The sequence below is a fragment of the Populus alba genome, chromosome 10 (assembly GCF_005239225.2).
Source record: "Populus alba chromosome 10, ASM523922v2, whole genome shotgun sequence".
In the NCBI taxonomy this organism is placed as follows: Eukaryota; Viridiplantae; Streptophyta; class Magnoliopsida; order Malpighiales; family Salicaceae; genus Populus; species Populus alba.
This window is the reverse complement of record NC_133293.1, coordinates 11,244,164-11,260,922: the sequence shown is the minus strand read 5'-3', so window position 1 is coordinate 11,260,922 and position 16,759 is coordinate 11,244,164. Positions and strand designations below refer to the sequence as shown.

At 35.8% G+C, this 16,759-nt stretch overlaps 1 protein-coding gene and 1 non-coding gene across 2 annotated transcripts; both read right to left on the bottom strand.

The window, feature by feature from the left end:
* Positions 1-667: 667 nt before the first annotated feature.
* TRNAV-AAC (transfer RNA valine (anticodon AAC)) lies at positions 668-741 on the bottom strand. The gene has a single exon. It is a non-coding gene; the product is annotated as a tRNA-Val (tRNA).
* Positions 742-1,831: 1,090 nt separating this feature from the next.
* On the bottom strand, positions 1,832-15,647 carry LOC118046541 (uncharacterized). The gene is made up of 18 exons (XM_073411916.1): positions 15,455-15,647; positions 13,867-14,236; positions 12,906-13,064; positions 11,753-11,833; positions 11,538-11,621; positions 11,248-11,340; positions 11,027-11,170; positions 9,126-9,233; positions 7,999-8,050; positions 7,877-7,901; positions 7,683-7,782; positions 6,306-6,386; positions 6,097-6,180; positions 5,807-5,899; positions 5,586-5,729; positions 3,690-3,797; positions 2,560-2,611; positions 1,832-2,462 (listed from the first exon to the last, which is right to left on the bottom strand). The coding sequence occupies exons 2-18, from the start codon at positions 14,209-14,211 to the stop codon at positions 2,434-2,436; spliced, it is 1,782 nt and encodes a 593-aa protein (XP_073268017.1). The 5' UTR covers positions 14,212-14,236; positions 15,455-15,647; the 3' UTR covers positions 1,832-2,433.
* Positions 15,648-16,759: the final 1,112 nt, after the last annotated feature.

The window sequence follows — 16,759 nt, the reverse complement described above, 5'->3', positions numbered from 1 at the left end:
GCCCAAGATGCCAATTCTAAGCTTGCCACCAGCTTCGCGGTTTCATCGTGTTTTTAATTAAATTAATAAAGCTACATAAACAAAAATAATTTGTTATCTTAGCATAAAAAAAAAACATTTAATGCTGTAATTTCGATCACACATATACATAAGTTGCAATATCAAAATTTTAAGAGCGGTAACTTAACTGGTTAGACTCTAAATTTATTTTCTAAAAGCTATTAGTTTGAGTCTCATAAACCTCAAAATCACTAGAGACTTATATAATTGTTAATTTGAGGACTTGTAGAATTAGTCGATGTAAATGCAAGCTAGTCCGAACACCCATATTAATAAAAAAAAAAAAAAAAAAAAAAGAGTTGCAATATCGGTTCATAACCTTTGCTCCATATACGTTCTCTTCCTTTAGTATTTGAATCAATGAAGGGTTAATGATGAACCTAGTTCCTGATCAATCTCATTAGATGCTGGATTTGTTTAAGGAACCGGAACAAAAACCAATCCAACGTCAAATCTTATAAATTAATAAAACTTTTCCCGGAAAAAAAGAGAGAGAGAAAATAAATTAGGTTTCGGCCGCTGAATTGGGCTGTGAAAACTTGCTATATATAGAAGCTTGTTTCTCGTAAAATTCCAAGCCTAGATCAGTCCAGTGAAAAAGAAACAATGGCGTCGCCCGGGTTCGAACCGGAGACCTTCAGTGTGTTAGACTGACGTGATAACCAACTACACCACGACACCAAGGTGAGATGTATGGTTAAATTTATTTTATGTTTGTTACGTAATATAAATTATCATCCTTAGACTTGCAGATTATGCACATGATCGGATAGGATTGCGAAGCAATTATCTCAGAAGAAGAGGGAGGTGAAGAGAATATTCATCGTCTTCCAATCCTCCTTGTTTTCTCGCTCCTAACATTCCGACATTTTTTCAACTGAAAGTAGTAATAACTCTTAAAATATTTTGAATAAGGTAATGTTTTTGGAATTATGAACAAAATCCCAGACTTATTTTTATTGTTGATTTTTTTTTTCCGTTCTGTGATAACCCAATATCTATTAGTATTTTTTTTTCTTTTATTTTGAAGTGTGAATTTTTATTCATATGCAACGGAAATTAAATCTGGATTTTTCATTTGTGTGAGTTTCCTTTTTAAGTGATGAATAGGCAACTCTTCATTGTCTCATGTTTTTGTTTTTTCTTCTTCTTTAAACTTCGTAGCAATTCTCTAGGAGAGTTCCCCAAGTTTAAGATATCAGTTCCTTTGAGAATTCTGTTAATCTGAGATTAATGTGTCAATTGATTCTGAAACATGCCATTTGTCTACTCTTCGCGACATTCCTAACATGGCTGCCGTTCTTTATCTGGCTGTTTATTGGGAACAAAGGTCATAAAAGTGACATATTGCTGGCTTGTCTGTAGGAGCAGAAATATTTTACTTCCATGATCCATTTTCTCCATTGACATAACAATAGCCATCTAGGCTGTTTGCTATTATAATTATATACAGCATAGTGAATTTTCGAGTTTTTTGTGTGAAAATTGGAGATCAAAATTACTAGGAACTGTTTCTCAAATAGGACTTGTAATGGAAAAAATTATTCATCACTAAAGAGAACGAGCTAGCTAGTGAAGAGTTTTTATTCTATTTGGAAAATTGAACTTTGCTAGGTTCGCAGGATACTTTGACAATCTAAGAAACAATTGAAAAAAAAAAAAAAACAGGGCATTAGATCTTAGAGAGATCGTCCACATACTGTGTGTTGGTTTTTAAAAGAAAGCAACTTCAAGGGCATTATCAGTATTAAAAAACACTCAATTCGTGTAGTTGATGACAAACTTGTAATTATTTAAGCTCCGGTAACATGTTCTTAAACAAAATAGCTTGTATTTCCGATCACTGCAATCCATGATGATAACAAATAGGAAAAATGTCGACCGCGAGACTTGACGAACAAACTGTGGACTGCACGTAACGCCTGAACATAGTTCTATGTGAAAGGTTTGACAAACACTTCGAGATTTTCTCTAGTCACTACTATCCATGCAAAATGTTCGGAAGTTATACTCTCCCATAAAAAGTCATATGATCGTTTGGTCCATGGAGAACTGTACCATCCAAAACAAATGTGAGTTGTTTAGAACAAAGACTAGATGTGACATAATGGATCTTTAACAATGAACACAGGTAAGCATGGGGCCAAAATCATGCCCATGCTAATCACTGTGACTGCGAATGTGCTAATTTTGCACCAAAAAACTTTGGCAATGAACTCCAATCCTTGCAACTGCACCTGCAACTGAGAGTCGCGCTTCGCTCTTCCAAAGAAATCTTTTAGCCTGAAGAACAATGGATAAACAAGAATGTACTGTACTTGATGTCTATTTAAAATGAAATGTATGTAGTCGGCTACCATCATTAGACGGATACTACTCAAACTCCTCTTGAACTTCACCGTCTGCAACAGAAAGAGAGCCTGTTAATTTAACAAACTAATTAACTAAACCATATTGTTGCTAGGCCTAGGCTATACGGAAGGAAACATGAAATCTTACCAGCTAGATGGACGGCCAGGTTCGCTTGAGCATCAGCCTCAGAATTAAATTCCTATGAAACGTGTAGATGAACATGGTCAGCAAATTAACCAACAAGGCTAAAGAAGCATCAGCAGCAAAATCTTACACATTGATCTATGGTGGCTTACTGATAACTTGTAGAGCATGGTTTCATTACTACCAAATTCACAGCAGTGGCTCATTTTGCTTTTCAAATTCAGGCCTTTAAGCAGAAGCAAGGAAATACTGAAAATCTTAAAACCTCAATTCTTGGTTGGGTTAAGATTGTTGATCAGGTACTCTAAAATTATTGATTTCTGGTCAATCTATCCAACCAAGTTGTAAACCAAACAACTTGTTTGGATAAAACAGACAAGACATCTTAAAACAGATACCACCCTTACATGCCGATAAAACAAACAAAAGAAAATCAACTTGTTTGGATCTCAGTGGCACTATACCAAATTACATTCCTAGCCAAGGCACACCACGAACCAGTGCAATGTCATTTGCAACACTAGTAGCCTGAACAACTAGCACACTAATTCTAGGTGAGCAAACATGATTGTGCCTTCATCTAGTTTTCCAGGGTTGAGGGGAGTCTTCAGCTTTAGGCATAAAAGCATCACAGTTCAAAAAATTTGGCATGATCTCTGGAGAACAGTGCCCGTCCCTTCCAGTATAAGTCTACAAGTGTTTAAGAACTTCTCCTTCCGAAAGCGGGTGATGGAAAATAATGTCAACAAAGTGACCATGTCTTCATAAAGAGGGTGGATGGAAAATAATGTCAACAAAGGGACCGTATAAATATACATTATAACACCAATTATAATATATTTTTCAAAATGGAGCAGCAGTTATTCACAGTATATGAGGCCACTATTGCACAAACAACTGGAAATATGAACAACTTGAATGATTATAAATCCCTGCTTAAAGCAGCACTATAAATGAGAATCTGGGATCCAAAAGGCCTGTTGTTCATTCTGGAGGAGCCAGCATGGTATAGCATACGTCCTTCTAGATAGACATGATAATAGAATGTGAGACAGCATTTGAAAAACACACTACATGACCCACAAAATACTAATATCAGCTGCAGAACAACAGGCATAATGAACTGCACTAACCCGTAGAACATGACTGATGTGAAAAGAAAGAAAACTATTCTTCAGCTTTTTAGCTTCTGTGCACAAGTTGGTGATGTTCACATGTTTGGCCTTCCATGAACCCTGAATCTGCACCAAGTAAAATTCTCAACGTCAAATTGAGGTAGAATGAGAAGTATATATGACCACTAACATATAAGAACCAAAACTTAGGATGTGAAAGCAAAAGAACAGAAATGCTTAGCCTGCTTTTTAAAGTTTAAAGAAACCACCATTCAAGGCTATGAATGAGCCAAGTCGAGCTAAGCCAAACCAAAATAAGCTTTGAAAATTGAGTTTGGGTTGATCTGATTCAAGTGAAACTCTCAATTTCAAACTGAGGTAGAATAAAACATATATATGACCACTAACATACAAGAACCAAAACTTAAGACATGAAAGCAAAAGGACGGAAATGATTAGCCTCTTTTTTTTTTTTTTTTAATTTAAAGAAACCACCACCTAAGCCTATGAATGAGCAAAGTCAAGCTAAGCCAAGCGAAAACAAGCTTTAAAAAATTTGAGCTTGGTTTGATTGAAAACACAGCATCAAAGCTCAGTAAAGCTTAGCACATTAACAATTACACCACGCTCATGCTACCATTCAGCTCATGTTCTCAAGTCACATTAGCACAACTCTAGTTGACCTCAAGCTTTTCTCATTTAGTAACAAATCAGCATTGTCATTCAAAATGATGTTACATTATTCCAAAAAATAAAAAAGCATCTAGAAAGGATTGCAAGATTTATAAACAAAATAATGGAGCTTTAAAAAAAACTGGCAGAGGATTCTAACAGACAAACAACAATAGCATCGCAGTAGAGATTTTATTTCAGTTTTGTTATCAATATTGCTCCCAATTCATGTAGGACAGGGCAAGAAATTGAAGAAGGAGATGGAAGAGGGAATGGAAATACCTAGACTCCAAAAAGGGTGTTTCCTGAATCCAAAAGAACAAAATACAAGAGGAGACTCAAAGTTTGTTCTGAGCAGAAGTGAAAAGAAAAACCAGAGTGGCAGAGAGGTGTTAAAAAAAAGAATAAAAAAGTTAAAAATGGCCATAGAGGATAGCAAGTTGGAAGAGAGTGCAAAATCTCGAAAGCGGGCTGTATAACCTTATAGTTCAGATGAAAACAATGATAAGTTTATGGCTCATCAAAACAGCATGCTTGAAAAGCATGTGGCTCAGCAACATAATCAAAACAGTGATATCATGGTGGATATTGCAAAAGAACAAGTTCATCATGAGCAGAAAGAACCACCAATCATCAAGAATTAATAAAATTACAAATATCTTGAAAAGAACTCTTCTTCTATCGCGTCACCAACATATCCACTCTTGAGGATACTCTGGTCTTCTTGTTTATTGAATGAGTCTAATAATGAGGCCTCAGTTTCGGTTCATGTGTTCAAGAATAATCTACAGTTAAGCCCAAGTTGTTCATGAACATCTCAGTTCATTTGTAACTCTACACAACAGAGAAAAGCTTGTCCCCACCCTACATATTCAAAGTTGGGAAGAAAAAAGGTTGCGGTGACAGAAAAAATATAAACATCTGGGATAGTTCAATTGTGTTCAACCTCTGATGCTCATACTTTTTCTTTTGTTTTTTTAATCAGTATGTAATCACCAAATCCAACTCCTAAAACTGGAGTTGACTTTGGTGAAGTAGTAGACAAATTGGTCCCAGAATTGCCACAAAAAAGCACTTTTAGCTGATAAATACGAGCCATATCAGGAAACAAGTGAAAAGTGAAAGCAAATAACCAGATGGAAAATCAAATTAATAAACTTATTTTGATACAGAAATGGCATGCTAACAGGCAAGCTGGATGAGGGGCATTAATAGTAAACAGGTAATCAACAGCAAACCAACCTGCATACAGACAAGCTTGGAGTCGCCTTTTACTTGAATTTTTGTATAACCTTTTTGAAGAGCATACTTCATTCCCAATAAGATGGCTCGATATTCAGCCATATTATTGGTTGCTATGCCCAGTCCTTCCCGTAATCTGCAGATCTACACAAATTGAAGGTTTAGAAAGACATAAATACCGCTAAAGATAATTCATGGTGACATAAACTAAAAATGCATACCAAGCTTCCATCATCAGTTCGTAGGACAGCTCCTGCCCCTGCTTGTCCAGGATTTCCTTTTGAAGCACCATCAAACTCAAGAAGACAGGATCTCTGTGAGTAAAAGATCAGGGTTTTCTTTGTTTGATGAATTCATAAAAACAAATATTTTGAAGCATTTACTAGCTTATCCTGGGAAGACATAACTACAAGCAACCAATGGACATGATCTTCTATTATCAGATTATGGAAAACAATCTGGCCAAAGAACACATACACAATGTTGCATCCATAATTTTACATCCACGTACACTATTGGAATTCTGTGCTTGACACTCAGCTTGATTATCCAAATTGGCATGCTTACACATCATAGATGTTGATCCAGCTGTGTCCTGTAAACAATGGATATTCCTTTATTAAAAAAAAAAAAGGCCTCTAACAACCAGAGGAATCTCATAAACAAAGATTAACAGAGACACACCCTCCAACCAAGTAGACTAGCAGGCATCAAACTTACTGTGATTTCTGATCCCAGGACTTCCCGTGATCTCTTTTTTGTATCATTTTTGCATGTTTCAGCATCAGAAGAAGCAGGTTGCTGCAAACAAGTATTTTTAGTTGAAATTTGAATTATGAACAAAATCCCAGACTTATTTTTATTGTTGATTTTTTTTTCGTTCTGTGATAACCCAATATCTATTAGTATTTTTTTTTCTTTTATTTTGAAGTGTGAATTTTTGTTCATATGCAACGGAAATTAAATCTGGATTTTTCATTTGTGTGAGTTTCCTTTTTAAGTGATGAATAGGCAACTCTTCATTGTCTCATGTTTTTGTTTTTTCTTCTTCTTTAAACTTCGTAGCAATTCTCAGGAGAGTTCCCCAAGTTTAAGATATCAGTTCCTTTGAGAATTCTGTTAATCTGAGATTAATGTGTCAATTGATTCTGAAACATGCCATTTGTCTACTCTTCGCGACATTCCTAACATGGCTGTCGTTCTTTATCTGGCTGTTTATTGGGAACAAAGGTCATAAAAGTGACATATTGCTGGCTTGTCTGTAGGAGCAGAGATATTTTACTTCCATGATCCATTTTCTCCATTGACATAACAATAGCCATCTAGGCTGTGTGCTATTATAATTATATACAGCATAGTGAATTTTCAAGTTTTTTGTGTGAAAATTGGAGATCAAAATTACTAGGAACTGTTTCTCAAATAGGACTTGTAATGGAAAAAATTATTCATCACTACAGAGAACGAGCTAGCTAGTGAAGAGTTTTTATTCTATTTGGACAATTGAACTTTGCTAGGTTCGCAGGATACTTTGACAATCTAAGAAACAATTGAAAAAAAAAAAAAAAACAGGGCATTAGATCTTAGAGAGATCGTCCACATACTGTGTGTTGGTTTTTAAAAGAAAGCAACTTCAAGGGCATTATCAGTATTAAAAAACACTCAATTCGTGTAGTTGATGACAAACTTGTAATTATTTAAGCTCCGGTAACATGTTCTTAAACAAAATAGCTTGTATTTCCGATCACTGCAATCCATGATGATAACAAATAGGAAAAATGTCGACCGCGAGACTTGACGAACAAACTGTGGACTGCACGTAACGCCTGAACATAGTTCTATGTGAAAGGTTTGACAAACACTTCGAGATTTTCTCTAGTCACTACTATCCATGCAAAATGTTCGGAAGTTATACTCTCCCATAAAAAGTCATATGATCGTGTGGTCCATGGAGAATTGTACCATCCAAAACAAATGTGAGTTGTTTAGAACAAAGACTAGATGTGACATTATGGATCTTTAACAATGAACACAGGTAAGCATGGGGCCAAAATCATGCCCATGCTAATCACTGTGACTGCGAATGTGCTAATTTTGCACCAAAAAACTTTGGCAATGAACTCCAATCCTTGCAACTGCACCTGCAACTGACAGTCCCGCTTCGCTCTTCCAACCAAGACTTCCAAAGAAAACTTTTAGCCTGAAGAACAATGGATAAACAAGAATGTACTGTGCTTGATGTCTATTTAAAATGAAATGTATGTAGTCGGCTACCATCATTAGACGTATACTACTCAAACTCCTCTTGAACTTCACCGTCTGCAACAGAAAGAGAGCCTGTTAATTTAAAAAACTAATTAACTAAACCATATTGTTGCTAGGCCTAGGCTATACGGAAGGAAACATGAAATCTTACCAGCTAGATGGACGGCCAGGTTCGCCTGAGCATCAGCCTCAGAATTAAATTCCTATGAAACGTGTAGATGAACATGGTCAGCAAATTAACCAACAAGGCTAAAGAAGCATCAGCAGCAAAATCTTACACATTGATCTATGGTGGCTTACTGATAACTTGTAGAGCATGGTTTCATTACTACCAAATTCACAGCTGTGGCTCATTTTGCTTTTCAAATTCAGGCCTTTAAGCAGAAGCAAGGAAATACTGAAAATCTTAAAACCTCAATTCTTGGTTGGGTTAAGATTGTTGATCAGGTACTCTAAAATTATTGATTTCTGGTCAATCTATCCAACCAAGTTGTAAACCAAACAACTTGTTTGGATAAAACAGACAAGATATCTTAAAACAGATACCACCCTTACATGCCGATAAAACAAACAAAAGAAAATCAACTTGTTTGGATCTCAGTGGCACTATACCAAATTGCATTCCTAGCCAAGGCACACCACGAACCAGTGCAATGTCATTTGCAACACTAGTAGCCTGAACAACTAGCACACTAATTCTAGGTGAGCAAACATGATTGTGCCTTCATCTAGTTTTCCAGGGTTGAGAGGAGTCTTCAGCTTTAGGCATAAAAGCATCACAGTTCAAAAAATTTGGCATGATCTCTGGAGAACAGTGCCCGCCCCTTCCAGTATAAGTCTACAAGTGTTTAAGAACTTCTCCTTCCGAAAGTGGGTGATGGAAAATAATGTCAACAAAGTGACCATGTCTTCATAAAGAGGGTGGATGGAAAATAATGTCAACAAAGGGACCATATAAATACACATTATAACACCAATTATAATATATTTTTCAAAATGGAGCAGTTATTCACAGTATATGAGGGCACTATTGCACAAACAACTGGAAATATGACCAACTTGAATGATTATAAATCCCTGCTTAAAGCAGCACTATAAATGAGAATCTGGGATCCAAAAGGTCTGTTGTTCATTCTGGAGGAGCCAGCATGGTATAGCATACGTCCTTCTAGATAGACATGATAATAGAATGTGAGACAGCATTTGAAAAACACACTACATGACCCACAAAACACTAATATCAGCTGCAGAACAACAGGCATAATGAACTGCACTAACCCGTAGAACATGACTGATGTGAAAAGAAAGAAAACTATTCTTCAGCTTTTTAGCTTCTGTGCACAAGTTGGTGATGTTCACATGTTTGGCCTTCCATGAACCCTGAATCTGCACCAAGTAAAATTCTCAATGTCAAATTGGGGTAGAATGAGATGTATATACGACCACTAACATATAAGAACCAAAACTTAGGATGTGAAAGCAAAAGAACAGAAATGCTTAGCCTGCTTTTTAAAGTTTAAAGAAACCACCATTCAAGGCTATGAATGAGCCAAGTCGAGCTAAGCCAAACCAAAATAAGCTTTGGAAATTGAGTTTGGGTTGATCTGATTCAAGTGAAACTCTCAATTTCAAACTGAGGTAGAATAAAACATATATATGACCACTAACATACAAGAACCAAAACTTAAGACATGAAAGTGAAAGAACGGAAATGATTAGCCTCTTCTTTTTTTTTTTAATTTAAAGAAACCACCACCTAAGCCTATGAATGAGCAAAGTCAAGCTAAGCCAAGTGAAAACAAGCTTTAAAAAATTTGAGCTTGGTTTGATTGAAAACACAGCATCAAAGCTCAGTCAAGCTTAGCACATTAACAATTACACCACGCTCATGCTACCATTCAGCTCATGTTCTCAAGTCACATTAGCACAACTCTAGTTGACCTCAAGCTTTTCTCATTTAGTAACAAATCAGCATTGTCATTAAAAATGATGTTACATTATTCCAAAAAATAAAAAAGCATCTAGAAAGGATTGCAAGATTTATAAACAAAATAATGGAGCTGTAAAAAAAACAGGCAGAGGATTCTAACAGACAAACAACAATAGCATCGCAGTAGAGATTTTATTTCAGTTTTGTTATCAAGATTGCTGCCAATTCATGTAGGACAGGGCAAGAAATTGAAGAAGGAGATGGAAGAGGGAATGGAAATACCTAGACTCCAAAAAGGGTGTTTCCTGAATCCAAAAGAACAAAATACAAGAGAAGACTCAAAGTTTGTTCTGAGCAGAAGTGAAAAGAAAAACCAGAGTGGCAGAGATGTGTTAAAAAAAAGAATAAAAAAGTTTAAATGGCCATAGAGGATAGCAAGTTGGAAGAGAGTGCAAAATCTCGAAAGCGGGCTGTATAACCTTATAGTTCAGATGAAAACAATGATAAGCTTATGGCTCATCAAAATAATCAAAACAGCATGCTTGAAAAGCATGTGGCTCAGCAACATAATCAAAACAGTGATATCATGGTGGATATTGCAAAAGAACAAGTTCATCATGAGCAGAAAGAACCACCAATCATCAAGAATTAATAAAATTACAAATATCTTGAAAAGAACTCTTCTTCTATCGCGTCACCAACATATCCACTCTTGAGGATACTCTGGTCTTCTTGTTTATTGAATGAGTCTAATAATGAGGCCTCAGTTTCGGTTCATGTGTTCAAGAATAATCTACAGTTAAGCCCAAGTTGTTCATGAACATCTCAGTTCATTTGTAACTCTACACAACAGAGAAAAGTTTGTCCCCACCCTACATATTCAAAGTTGGGAAGAAAAAAGGTTGCGGTGACAGAAAAAATATAACATCTGGGATAGTTCAATTGTGTTCAACCTCTGATGCTCATACTTTTTCTTTTGTTTTTTTAATCAGTATGTAATCACCAAATCCAACTCCTAAAACTGGAGTTGACTTTGGTGAAGCAGTAGACAAATTGATCCCAGAATTGCCACAAAAAAGCACTTTTAGCTGATAAATACGAGCCATATCAGGAAACAAGTGAAAAGTGAAAGCAAATAATCAGATGGAAAATCAAATTAATAAACTTATTTTGATACAGAAATGGCATGCTAACAGGCAAGCCGGATGAGGGGCATTAATAGTAAACAGGTAATCAACAGCAAACCAACCTGCATACAGACAAGCTTGGAGTCGCCTTTTACTTGAATTTTTGTATAACCTTTTTGAAGAGCATACTTCATTCCCAATAAGATGGCTCGATATTCAGCCATATTATTGGTTGCTATGCCCAGTCCTTCCCGTAATCTGCAGATCTACACAAATTGAAGGTTTAGAAAGACATAAATACAGCTAAAGATAATTCATGGTGACATAAACTAAAAATGCATACCAAGCTTCCATCATCAGTTCGTAGGACAGCTCCTGCCCCTGCTTGTCCAGGATTTCCTTTTGAAGCACCATCAAACTCAAGAAGACAGGATCTCTGTGAGTAAAAGATCAGGGTTTTCTTTGTTTGATGAATTCATAAAAACAAATATTTTGAAGCATTTACTAGCTTATCCTGGGAAGACATAATTACAAGCAACCAAAGAACATGATCTTCTATTATCAGATTATGGAAAACAATCTGGCCAAAGAACACATACACAATGTTGCATCCATAATTTTACATCCACGTACACTATTGGAATTCTGTGCTGGACACTCAGCTTGATTATCCAAATTGGCATGCTTACTCATCATAGATGTTGATCCAGCTGTGTCCTGTAAACAATGGATATTCCTTTATTAAAAAAAAAAAAAAAAAAGGCCTCTAACAAGCAGAGGAATCTCATAAACAAAGATTAACAGAGACACACCCTCCAACCAAGTAGACTAGAAGGCATCAAACTTACTGTGATTTCTGATCCCAGGACTTCCCGTGATCTCTTTTTTGTATCATTTTTGCATGTTTCAGCATCGGAAGAAGCAGGTTGCTGCAAACAAGTATTTTTAGTTGAAATTTGAATTGTACAGGAAAAAATCTCTCAACTTCTTCGAGCACCACAGCTTGTTGAAAATATGAAATGCTTTCTGACACATGCCTATAAAAATGGCATTATTAGATTTTTCCACAAGGACCTCATTTGATCATCGTAAATATGTTTTGGCCATGCGTAGCACCCTGATAACTGCATCATATCTTTTTAAATTTCTGCAACAAACTGTTCATCAATTTGAACAGAGTGACTTGTACATTGAAATTTAGATGTTGCTCAGTTTATAAGGTCAAAGCATGTTATAGGTTGGAGATATAAAAACATTATTACCATTATGCCAAAGATTCACAGAGATTCTCAAAGCTAACAACTTCTTCAAACTATTTATAAAGATTATAAGCTAAGCTTAAACAACAAAATCTGCTTTCTTCCTGAAAATGTGTAAGGAGAAGTGTGCCAAGAAACTGTAGTTCTAAAGGTCTATATCGAAACTGCAATTTAAAGCAGAATGCGTTTCTATTCTGAATAGGATGCTGCTATCTTGCAACTAAAGTCAAATGTTTAAATGGAACTGATACCAAGAGAGGGCTCATAATGGTTTCCCTATGTAATGATATAACAACATGCAACATGTGAATCCTATTAGCATGATAGAAGAATTGGGTTCTAAAATCTGATATTGTGATACGCATCCTTAGTGCAATAATTTTGATACCAACCTTATGAGTTGCAATTATAGTTAGTCTTTGTAGTGCATTTAAGATATGCTCAGGTTTCTTTGAATATTTATGATAGTTTTGTTTCCTATTGGCAATAAAGATTCATGAACCACATGCATATATCTTTTAATAGAGCTATTCTTTTCTACAATGGTTTTTATTATTATCATTATTTTTTTTATTTTTGCTATCTTTAAAGATACACCATGTTCTGTTGTATATCTTTAATTTACTTAGGAGATAGAATATATGCTGTTATTTTTTCTGTCTTTAATCTTTCTAAGTAATTAATAAGTAAAGTTGCTTCAATTTCAATTGTACATATGAGGTGATGATTGAGGTCAACTCACCTGTAAAGGGCAAGGCATGAGCACACCAAAAAGGTCCTCTTTCAGATCTGCAGCTCTGACAGTATATAATGCATTCTGAAGCCCATGGGAAACAAGATAGGCCTCAGAGTCCTTGGATAGCGAGTACCCTTTGTAGACACTGACAGGAGGGTCACATATCTAGCAACAGAAAACGGGCCAAATATCTTTAGTTCCTCTTCCAAGATAACATCTATATTGTTTATTAACTGCCTCAGCATCTATTTCTAAAGTTACTATTAAACATAAATCCAGGAAGAGAAGTAAATAAGAAGAAGAAGGAGAGCCAATAGATGGTTGACAGAAATAACTATATGAACAAGATTACTATATTATAATTCCTTTAACATGCGTGTCAAATGAGGAGTAAATGGCATGAGATGAGGCGTCAAAGCCTCCTGAAAAACAATGCAAGTTTTTTAAAGTGTCACTTTTCAGCCATACGTATCATGACTCTATATGCCACTCATTAAGAAATGAGTACCTGGAAAAAAAATAGTAAATATAAGATGGTGTGAGGAGTTGTATTCCAAACCAGGATGATGGATATTTCTGAGAGATTGATGAATAGAGAAAAGGGCAGAAATACCTCATATGCGTGGCAGAAATTTGAAACAGATAATTTAAACCGTGGCAGGACTAAAATTGAACTGGCAGGCCCAGGTCATTCAACACCCTAACATAAACTTTCAGATGTTGCAAATTTAATGAGAAGTGATGTTTGAACCTCCATTAAAAAAAAGGAAGGAAGAAAATAAAAGAACATTGGCAACTCCTATGATACATCTCAAAATGGAAATTAACATATACAAGCATATGGAATGAAATATATAGAACTTATAATATGAGAGCATTACAGTTATGCCACTTGATAAATAAAAAAATAAATAAAAGCAAATGTGAAAAAGTAATGCATAGGGTGACAATTGAGGAGATTAATTACCGAAGATCCAACTTGAGCCTGACAATCAGCAAAATTCTTATAAACACCAACAACATCTCCTTTCCGCACAACAAAGAAAGCATCATTCTCATGGTCCATAACTGTTGTTGGCTGAGGATCCTTCTTTTTCTTAACCGAAGCTTTTAAACTCGGTTTTCGAGACGAGTAGCACTGGACGCGAAATCTGGTGGAAAGAAATTCTAAATGGAGATCAGGATGTACACAGCTCCTTCTCCAAAAGGGAATCCAAGATTGGTGTGAATTGGTAGCAGTTGTTGCAATGAAATGGCTTGTTCTTCCAAATATAGAAGCAGTATATGAAGACAAGCGTGATAAGCAGTTCATTCCAATGTCACTTTCCCTGGATTATCTGAAAGACAATACTAATTTCTATTAGAACTATTCAATCAAATACTATGAAAAAAACGTGTCCAAAAAATTTAGGGCTTGTTTAGTTAAAAGGAACATTTTTCATTTTCTTGTTTCAATTTTCTCCTCCATCTCCACGTTTTTACTTCCCGTGGAAAATAATGAAAAAGAAGAAAATGTGTTCATTTGTCCAGAAATAAAAACTACTTTCTACGAAAATGCTTTTGAGTTATTTTTGCTCTAAAAAATCCCAAAACACAAGATTGAAGTTTTAAATACAAATAAGGCATCCAGTTCTCTTATACCATCGGTTCCTAATATAACTGACTCCGTGATTCTCTAATTTCTCTACGTCGATATCCAATTTGTCAGTCATTTACTTAAATGATTTTGACCAAGCCAGAAGACAAATGGACTTTATGTTTCATTTTCACAAGCTCTATTGTAATGATCGGTGAACAAGGAGCAAGACATGCTAGGAATAATCACAAATAAGTGTCTAGTTGAGCTATAACTAGTACTAGAGCTGAAAAACAATAGGGTCTGGACTCGTATCCATAAGTAACAAAGAAAGTGCTGGAACTGGGGGCCTCAAAGAGACAAAACTTCAAGCGCTTGGTGTGCATTGGTTCAAGATCACCGACCTTTCACCACAGTTATAGATAGCATAAATCCCATCTCATCTTTGACAAAGCTACCAAAAGAAAAAACCCATCTTACAAGCTCAAGCTCAAATTCAAACCCACGTCAGTTTTTGGGTTTCCTCCTTCTCTATCAATGCTACAGACGGTTGTTGCAAACCAAAACCAACACCATCCCTACTATAGCAATAGTTCGGCCACAAGGCAATTTTGTAAAATAAATAACCTAAGTTAAGTAGCTTTGATGGAAACGCGTATTTTCAAAACGGAAAACATCCAAGGAATGTGCTGTTGATACAAAGGACAATGTTGGTGAATGTATTTTGGATGTTTTCCATTTTATTTTTTTAATTGAACATGAAATTCTATTTTTCTGGATAACAAGCACCGGTTTTATATTTCCTTTTCTTTTCTTTTTCTTACGTTATCAGGAGCCAAACACAGATGAGAAATGAGGATTAATGATGTTTGACTAAGATAGATTCCTTATCAACCCAGAGCAAAAAGAAAAGCAAAATAATAATAATAATAATATGATGATGATGATGATGATGATGATGATGATGATGATAAGATACCAGTAGAGTAGATTATTTGATTGATGGTGGAGCTTGCTACTATGATTGATGACAAGTCAGATAGAGGGAATTGAGAAAGCTCAGCAATGGCAACTCTATCTTGACCCGGCCCGGGAGAGGAAGAGCCGAAGAGGAAAAGGGTTTTACTTTCATTTTATAAACCACTTCCATTTTATCTCCATCCTTCACCGACATGTAGTTCATTTCTGACGACATGTCTTTTTAAGGGGGGTCACCTTCGAAACTCGTGTTGTTTTTAGTCGGAAGGCACAACTTTAATCACCTCGCCTGTCTTCCAAAATTAATCTGGCTTTCTTCTTGAATAATTAGCGGTGTTCAATTCTGATTTCTGCTGAGATTCATGAGTTTCTTTCTCATCTTCAGGTGCTTGTAAATGGACAGATTCACGATAAAAATAATATACGTCGTCTTCGACATGTACGAAGACCGATATCTCGAAGGAAGGAGTTTCCTGTAAGATACCGACAAATCCTTTCCATGTTATGCTTTTTCCTAATAGCTGTTTCGTGTCTATTCTCTTTCCCGGGAGAAATTATTGGATACTCCAGGTACATTGCCCTCTCTCTCACACATAATAGGGTTTTACTTTTCCAAACTCGTGTTGTTTTTATACCTCTTGTACAGATTGGGATGTCATGTGTTCCTCTCTTTTCTTGTTTAGAGATGCAATGCAAAGGCAATTCAGTTCCTGGAGGAATTTGTGTAAATCCTGCTGTTCATTATGTCAATATATATACTTTCATGTTTCTTTATCCACGTACGTTTTTCTGTACCCACAATTCGTGTCAGCAGCAAGGATGGTTGTCTTAGTCTCTGTGAAAAGATTGTTAATGTGCCGAAAATGAAGCAGCTTTCAACACACAAGCTCTAACTAGATGATCTCAAGATCTGACATGCACCATGTAGATTTACCAGAGCCAGCAAGTCGTTACATATATTGTGTTATGACTGTCATAGAAGCGGTCTTTTAAAAAATGATAGGAATACGAAGCTCACTATAATATTTAGAAGTCGATTTTCAGGAATTCTCCCGGACCAGGCCAGCTACCTGTCCAGATTAAATTTATTTAAAAAAAAATCAAAATAAAATTGTTTTAGTAAAAATAAACAAAAGCTAACGAGTTTATAACCCAGTTAATCCGCCAAGTTTTTTACCAGCTTGGAGCTGGGTTTCCGCCTATTTCAAAGTTTCTAAACTAGTTATTAGTATGATGTTTCAGGTATTTATATGTGTGAAGCACGTGGTGATTTTTTTAATCCATTAGGAAGAGAAAATACTAGGGA